This window comes from Rhinoderma darwinii, chromosome 1 (assembly GCF_050947455.1).
Source record: "Rhinoderma darwinii isolate aRhiDar2 chromosome 1, aRhiDar2.hap1, whole genome shotgun sequence".
In the NCBI taxonomy this organism is placed as follows: Eukaryota; Metazoa; Chordata; class Amphibia; order Anura; family Rhinodermatidae; genus Rhinoderma; species Rhinoderma darwinii.
Genome location: NC_134687.1, coordinates 562887327 through 562896104, shown reverse-complemented (window position 1 = coordinate 562896104; position 8778 = coordinate 562887327). Strand labels below are relative to the sequence as shown.

Here is an 8778-nt window from a genome sequence, read left to right as displayed (position 1 = left end):
GGCCAATTCTTGCACAGAAAATGTATGCAGCATGTGGATGAGATTTGTAATTTTATCCACTTTGCTAGTGCTGTAATCCACAGCGGATTTTCCGCCCGCAAATACGGACGGAAAATCTGCAGTAATTCCGTCACATGTGAACAAGACCTCTCACTTATCTTTAGTGTAGGATACATATAATCTAGATTTCTAAATTATCCAGACTCCCTTTCATGCATTGAAGCATTGTTATAAATTATAGTAATGCCCAACATAAATAGTGAGATTTTAACATCATGTTTGTGTATGTATTTGAATCACCGCAAATAATATAATCCTCCTTGGCTGAAAATAGTCCTCAAAAATGTTAAGAGGAGTATTGTTACTCTGCTGGAAAATACTTGGAGCGAACTGTGCACGAGTGTAGTGAGGTAGTGTACTAGAAACGATTAAGGAAGCGCAAATCAACATATAAGTAACATACAAATTTCATTAAACTCCTTTAATAATCTTCTAATCTGGTAAATAAATCATCACATTTTCACAGTCATTACAAATATTTTAATATTAACAAAATAAATCTTTTGAGGTCTACAATAAAGCTGTACAGCAAAGACAGGGAGACTATATCAGACTTCCATCTTGGTTTACTGTAAACTGGAGTCTGCAGAACATTAGGACTCCGTAATCAGGTAGATAATGTATGTAAACAATTGATTGTCAACAGGACAAACCCGTAATAAAGCTAAAGTGTTGCCCCCGCCATCCTAGGACCATGATCAGCTGCACTACTATTTGCTACCACCAGCTCCCTTCCCAATGCGACTGAGCCCCTGGCCAGCGACTCAATGATACTACCCGCCGCTTCCACTGATGTCACCGGTCCCTGATCACATTGTTACTGCTGCTGTGACTATGTTGTTCAGTGCTGGACTTTCCACCCACCCACCTCAGCTGCATTGTAGTCTTCCTCTATGCCGTGTACACCACTGATTTACATTCTCTACAAGGTGATCATTTCTTACTATATAGGAGATCTTTAAGGAATTAACCATTTTTATTATTAATTTATTTAATTTGACACTAAACACTTCTCATAACTGCTTGTAATATCAGATATTGGATCATTTGCTACAAACAGATGCAGAAGTCAAATAGAGTTATCAAAAGGACTACTTGCCATCAATGAGTAAGGTGAAAGGTAGAAAGGATTTTGGTACAGTTATTTTTAGGATTTCGACATGAAGACATTTATTGCAAAACAATTTTTTCCGTAAAACATGTCCGTTATACGTTATCCCATGAAAGAAAATGAAATATAAAACTGTATTTGAGCATTTCTCATTTTATCATAGGTGCATCTCCTCTTCATACAAAACATTATTCCCAAGGGCCCCACACACCGGAAGCTTCAGGGTTACATCTGGGATCATCATCTGGGTAATAGATGGGAACAGAATGATTGCTGTAGTACTCCAGACGGGAAAGAAGCTTCTTCACTACTTCAGGATATTTGTCTGACAAATCCTGCTTCTCTTCAGGATCATGGACGATATCAAATAACCACAGATTCTTTCTTGAAGACTCACATGCTGGGAAATTGTCAATGTCTGAAACATTTGGTGGAGGAAACCAGCGATCACAACCTGCAAAAAAAGTACAAGAAGCAGACTTAGATCAAAACGTCTCATTCTAGAAGGGTGTGCCTCCGTACTGGCAGAGTTGGGTGCTCCCGGCCCTTCCACGCAGTGGAAAATTACCTCAACTGTCCTGTGCCGCCAGAAGTGATATGGAAGAAACATGGTCTTCAAAGTCAATTCTTGCTTTAGAGAACGTATTTCACCAGTGATCAGTGTTCCCTCCACATCACAGGCAGGCAGAGGGACAAATATACCAGCTCTCTAGTGCAAAATCCATGAAAACAGCAGTCCAGATCTCATCTTCTTGGATCCCAGATAACATCAGCTAGCAGGAACAAGGAAATTGTGCTTAACTACACTAATTCTTGAATGTATGTTAATGTATTAAGTTATAAGAATCCATAGCGACAATGGTAGAGGAGACAAACCTTAAAATGTCCATGAAACATGGTAAAAGACTGTGAGGGATCAATACTATGTATATTGTTTGAAAAATATTATCCTCACACATATGTATATACATTTCAGTTCTTTGTGTAATATACTGATATATATAACAAGTTCTTTGTTCATGTCGGACACACCTATGGAAGACACCGCCCCCTGGAATGCAAAGAGGAGTGTGCAGAAGAATGTACAGGAAAAGTTACAGCTGGAGAGCGAATAGAATTTAAGCAAGTCCCACATCTATAGGGAGGGGCATGTGTCTTCTCTGTGTGTGTTTCTTTGTTCTGAATAAAGTTCAGTTCCTCCTGGCTGACATTGAAGCTGTACCTCAGACATTTGTGTGGTGTACTTCTCTCCAGGCATGCCTTCAGCTTTAAATTTACAGAGGTGGTTATTCGGTGTGAAATACGGACCTGACATTTGGTGCCGAAGCCCGGGATCTCACTCGAGGAAAAATCAAAATCCGGACAGTCGACAATCACAGGGTGAAACAGAGGACTCAAAGTTGCCCACTGAAGGAATTTGATCACCTCCGCAATAACACGGTAAGCGAATTGATTTTATAAATCTTCGTCTTATCTGTGTTAGTGGGCAGTCTTGTGGCGATCTGTAGAACCCTTTTGTTGATTTCCTGGATTATCTCAGGCGACAGAGGTGATATTTTCCGCTGTGAGGTAAAAAAACCTGTGAGACCTTAGTCGCGCCCGACTAACCATCCTCTGGGTAATTAGGGACTAAATAAAGATTATATAAGCGATCGGAGAGTTATCGACTGTGAAATTTTAATATTTCCAGCGTAGCCGGAGAATCGAAATAAAGATTATATAAGCGATCGGAGAGTTATCGACTGTGAAATTTTAATATTTCCAGCGTAGCCGGAGAATCGAAATAAAGATTATATAAGCGACCGGAGAGTTATCGACTGTGAAATTTTAATATTTCCAGCGTAGCCGGAGAGTCTAAAATACAATTATATTTCGGCGGACCGGGGGCTGTAGACTGAGGAATTTTAATATTTCCTGCGAGGCCTGGGAGTCGTTGACCGAAAATTATTATATAAATTACGTGTATAATATAGACTGTTAGGCATATGATTTAATGAAGCGAAGAGAAGAGGAAGTTAGGAATAAGAAAGGTATTGTATGTATTAGAAAACAGGACCAGCCGACGCCCGGTAATGGCTTCCGTACCTCATGTTGAGTGTGTCGTCATTGTTGGTGGGAAACCACCCCCCCTTCACAGCTGCGCACTGTGTTTCGAATGGGAGAGGCTGCCCCCCCCCTGCCCCTGATGTGGCCACGCCCGGCCCAACCAAATCAGTATGAAATAATCACCTTGTTAATTTTGTCATTTGTAGTGTTTTTTCTATTTACAGAAGTTCCAGTCTAGTTCACTGATGAAACAATACGTCATCATAATATAGAGATGGTGGCCGACAGATTGTATTGTTAAAGATTATGTGGTTGATGTTTTGAACGTAGATAATTCTTATACAATGGTGTGATGAATGATTGCAGATACGTATGTTGTTTTGCCGGCATTGAAAGTGTTAAGATTGTGAGACTAGAAGTTGTGAGAAATGAGTGTGTGACCCCCCTCCCCTGAAGTGTGCTGTGTTTGGGAGGAGGAGGGGGGCTGACTGGGTGCAGTCTGCAGGGCTGCTGAGACAAAGGATTTCAATATGCACTGTTTTTATTTATATATATATATATATATATATATATATATATATATATATATATATATTATATACATATACATACATATATATATACACATACAAGAAGAAAATTCAGCAGCACTCCAATGATCAAGGTGAAAAAAAGGTGACATTTATTGTGCCAACATGGCAATGCAACGTTTCCGTCCCACCTTGGGACCTTTCTCAAGCATAGTGATACATACAGGTTCAGTGATTTATATAGTGTGTATCCAATCAGTGTCGTCAATCTCATTAAAATAATGAGGTTGATATATACATCTTAAAACAACGTGATACAAACAAAGAAAGAGTATCGAAGTGACATAAGTCGATACATATAGTGAAAACAATACGTTGATGTTAAAAACAACATAAAACATACATTACTCATGCAAGAAAATACAAAATTCCATAAATCGCAATATTCACCAGCTGGGTGAAATACGGAGACTGCACGACCACTTAACCAATCAGAACGCAGGTATTGTTGTTAGACGTATAACACTTGTCATTCGCAGCCCGTATCTGTCCGGCTCCACTGCGCATGCGTCGGATCAGTCCGGACCGGATATGACGTCTCGCTATAGTAACTAGGATACCGATCGTTAGTAAACAGAGTCCTCTCAGCATTCAGTTTGGTCGATCAGTAGGTGCTGTGTAAAGACAAGATGAGCAATATTCTTATTTGATTTATATTTCTTACCTGTATTATACGCAATGGTCTTTTCGGAGGATCGATATGTTTAACTCTTGAAGCGATATGTCATTTCCGGGTTATACTGATCGACCAAACTGAATGGTGAGAGGACTCTGTTTACTAACGATCGGTATCCTAGTTACTATAGCGAGACGTCATATCCGGTCCGGACTGATCCGACGCATGCGCAGTGGAGCCGGACAGATACGGGCTGTGAATGACAAGTGTTATACGTCTAACAACAATACCTGCGTTCTGATTGGTTAAGTGGTCGTGCAGTCTCCGTATTTCACCCAGCTGGTGAATATTGCGATTTATGGAATTTTGTATTTTCTTGCATGAGTAATGTATGTTTTATGTTGTTTTTAACATCAACGTATTGTTTTCACTATATGTATCGACTTATGTCACTTCGATACTCTTTCTTTGTTTGTATCACGTTGTTTTAAGATGTATATATCAACCTCATTATTTTAATGAGATTGACGACACTGATTGGATACACACTATATAAATCACTGAACCTGTATGTATCACTATGCTTGAAAAAGGTCCCAAGGTGGGACGGAAAAGTTGCATTGCCATGTTGGCACAATAAATTTCACCTTTTTTTCACCTTGATCATTGGAGTGCTGCTGAATTTTCTTCTTGGATATGCGTATGGTCTTTGGATCGGGACTATCAGCTGGCACCCTTCATTACTGGAACCTGCACATTGAATTAGAGTGCTGCCGTTTTTCTACTAGTGTATATATATATATCAGTAATGTGTACAAACCTAAATAAATTTCTTCTCTTTTGCGCATGCGCTGTTGTTTATAAAAGTTACGATATTTATGTGTTCTGATGTGATCAGATTTCATGTGTTTTGATGTTAATTCAGATGTATTAAACTTTAGATACTGTGAGACACTGTGTTTTGAAAATGTATGTGCCCCCACCGTTCCCTATTTATATATACAGTTTATTGGTTTGCAGTAATTAATGTTATCAGAGATAATATTTTTTTTTTTGTTTTTTTGTTTTATTGAATAACTAACTACAATTGTTTTGTTTTTGATTTCACACATGAGTTATGTCATTGTAAAGATAAAATGTATTTTCGTCAGGAAAAAGTCATTTTTGTTTCAGGCTGTTGCACATTACAGGGGGTTAAATTAGTGTTATGTTGAGATGTAGTTTTGAACTCTGCTACATTACTTTCGCAGAGTCCACAAAGGGGGGAAGGGTGAAGGAACTGATCAGGTACAATTTTGGTTTGATCAGGTACAATTTTGGTTTGTTTTGAGTTAATTAATTTGGTTTCAGAAGATCTAAAAATGTGTAAGAGACCCCAATGAGTAATCCAGATTAAATGTGTATGAGAGTAACCTACATTTTGAGGTTTGTGTAGATGGTTGTGTAAGAGACCATCCCCCTCCAGCAAATTTACACAGGAGGCAGAGGTGACGTCACGCACACGAGTCTTTATGGATTTAGATGAGGGAGAAGGCAAACAAAAATTGTCTGGACATTGTTAATTTGATGTAAAGTTTTTAGGAATGTTTTCTTTTTTCTTTGTTTTTGTATTAATCAAGTATTTGCAGAACCTGATAAAAGTGAGATTCTCAAAGTGCTCGTGATTATCAGATGAGTGTGGAGAAGTGTATAACATTTGGTTTTATTTTAGAGAATGAAGACGCCACCCCTTTGAGATGTTCTATCTATATGTGACATGGGTTTTTAATGTAAATTTGTAATAAAGAGATATTTTATTGTATAATATGTACAAGACAGGATACGAGGCACCAGGTAAATTACCCAGAAACCAATCTCACCTTCTTGTTCATCTCAAGGAGCGGAGCTGGAGGTGCTCGCTTAGGCTTGTAACCTGGCAGAAGGTAAGACGGCCGACATTTACACTGACTCTAGGTACGCTTTTGGCATCGCCCACAATTATGGGCCCATTGGTAGTAGGAACTTTATTGGATCATCGGGTAAGCCAATTGAGAGAGCGAGAGAAGACAGACCTGACAACAAGAGTATGTGCGGCCAGGTGTCAGTAAATTGGCTTGTCCCTGAATACAATAATGCCACCGCTAGGTTTGTAGCAGCCGGCATGATGTGCGCACGGCATGACATAGGTAAAACAGCAAAGGTACCTGTGAAAAGTGAAGCCTGGCCAGATTACCCGTCCCAGCGACTGCAGAACATACAACTACCCGAGGTAGAAGTGTATGACAAAGTGCTCATGTGTGTAGACCTGTTCTCAGGGGGGGGCCTGAAGCCCGGCCTGTATTTTTCCCACTGAAGACCTTGTGTGTAAGTGACGGGGGGAACAATGTTATCCCAAGTATTGAACTGGTGTTTGTACAATGATAAGATGTCAGCAGTTCTCTAGACATTGTCCCAAGGTTAGTTTGTTTAATAACTGTATTTAAAGGGAATGTGTTGCCAGCAAATCATGTTTTTTTTTTTTTAGTTAAACAATTAGTGTATAGGTGATTAAACATTGTTCTAATTTTTTTTTTTTTTTCACGAGTCAGGAAATATTATAAATTGGATTCAATTGGATTCTAATTTATAATATTTCCCATTGCTGGTCACTAGATGGAGCCATTCCCAAAATTGCAGCATTGCATGTGGTAAAGCAACCACATTGCTTTATGCTGCAAAATTGGGTAAAAAGCCCTCGCTCTAGTGAGCTCTCAGCATCCCCCCCTCCTTTATCCTGGCTAGTGCCGGGAGAAACGAGGGGTTTGAACGGTCTAACCTCCTACACTGTGTGTCGCCATTTTTTGAGCTAACACACAGTGTAGAAGGTTAACATACACTAGTAAAACACACTGAAACATAAACATACATAGAAATCCCTTACCTGCTCCAGTCGCCGCCGCTCCCTCCGGTCCATCCGCTCCGTCTGCTGCCGCTGTTCCATGTGCACAAGTCCGGAAGCCGCGACCGGAAGTAGTAATCTTACTGTCCAGCTGCGACTTCCGGTCCACAGGAAAATGGCGCCGGACGGCGCGCATTTCAAATTGAACTGTGTGGGAGCGGCGCATGCGCCGTTCCCACACAGCGGCGTACAATGTTAGTGGATGGAACGGGCCCCGTTCGCAGTCCCTACGGGACTGGAGCTGCCATATTCCATGTCTGTATGTGTCGTTAATCGACACATACAGAAATGGAAAAAAAAATGGCAGCCCCCATAGGGAAGAAAAAGTGTAAAAATAAGAAAAAGTAACACACAAACACACAAATTAATCCAAACGTTTTTAATAAAGCACTAACATCTTTAACATATTAAAAAAAAAATTGTGGTGACACTGTTCCTTTAAGAAGGGTTGTGGGAATATTAAATACTGAGGTTAAGTTTTATGTAAAGTTCTGGACCAGCCTTAGCATTGGACTATTAGAGTCATGCGTCAGATAAAAGGTACAGAAGTGGAATATTCCCATTAGAAAACATTTTTATTTGTTTATTTTTTATTTTTGTTGTGAAAGGGAAATTTTAGAGCAGAGAATTCTGTGCAGTGTATATGTGTATGTATGGATATGTATATAAAGAAGAATCAATTTGTAAGTTTTAGTTACTGACCAGTGTGAACGTTTGATGTAAAGATGCTATTTGTTAATGTTTTTCTTCAAATTAATTATTTGATTAAGATCAATTAATGTTTATACAATGAAAAAGCTTGTTCTCCACAGGAAGAGTCCAACTGGGAGCGGAAGGCGTGAGAACCAGATTCTGACAGAATGTGGATGGATAAAGGAAGGTAAACCGGTACCACCCAAGGCACTCTTGATGGCTTTTGCATTGATGGTGTATGACCTCACATATGCCCCAAGACTGCAAGGATCGATTTGGTAAGATCTAATTGGTATGTCCCAGGTTTTACAGCTGTCGCGCTAAATTCTGTTAGAGCTGTTTGATTTGCCTACAGAACAGTCCTGGCAGACCGGTGCCAACCTTATCATACCCGCCTCCCACGAACAGAACCGACCTTGAGAGGCCTTCCCATGCAATACAAATTAGAGTAAGAAAAATTGGTTTGAGACACTTGTCAGATAAACATGTGGAATCTGTGTATCTTTCTGTGAGGTGGAGATGTTCCAGGCAATCAGCTGAGATCAAGGTACAAATCCTGCTGAAAGGGTATCACCAAGTGCAAATGAAATGTACCCAATAAGTTACACATCTTCTAGGTGCCCTGTCCATTGTAACAGAGAAGTTTTTCCTTATATAAAGGTGTTTGATGTCATTTAGGGGCCTGACATTATTGTATGTACTTGGAACAACGTTTATAGTGTATGCGGATGATGTTATCACCAGA

The 8778-nt window shown here is 39.7% G+C and overlaps 1 protein-coding gene across 1 annotated transcript in view; it reads right to left on the bottom strand.

The window, feature by feature from the left end:
- Positions 1–517: 517 nt before the first annotated feature.
- The window catches only part of LOC142661301 (arylsulfatase B-like), a 140155-nt gene continuing 131894 nt past the window's right edge, over positions 518–8778 (bottom strand). Inside the window, exon 8 of the mRNA XM_075838718.1 lies at positions 518–1625. Coding sequence (XP_075694833.1) covers positions 1360–1625 — 266 coding nt within the window. The 3' untranslated portion in view covers positions 518–1359. The remainder of the gene's footprint in view (positions 1626–8778) is intronic.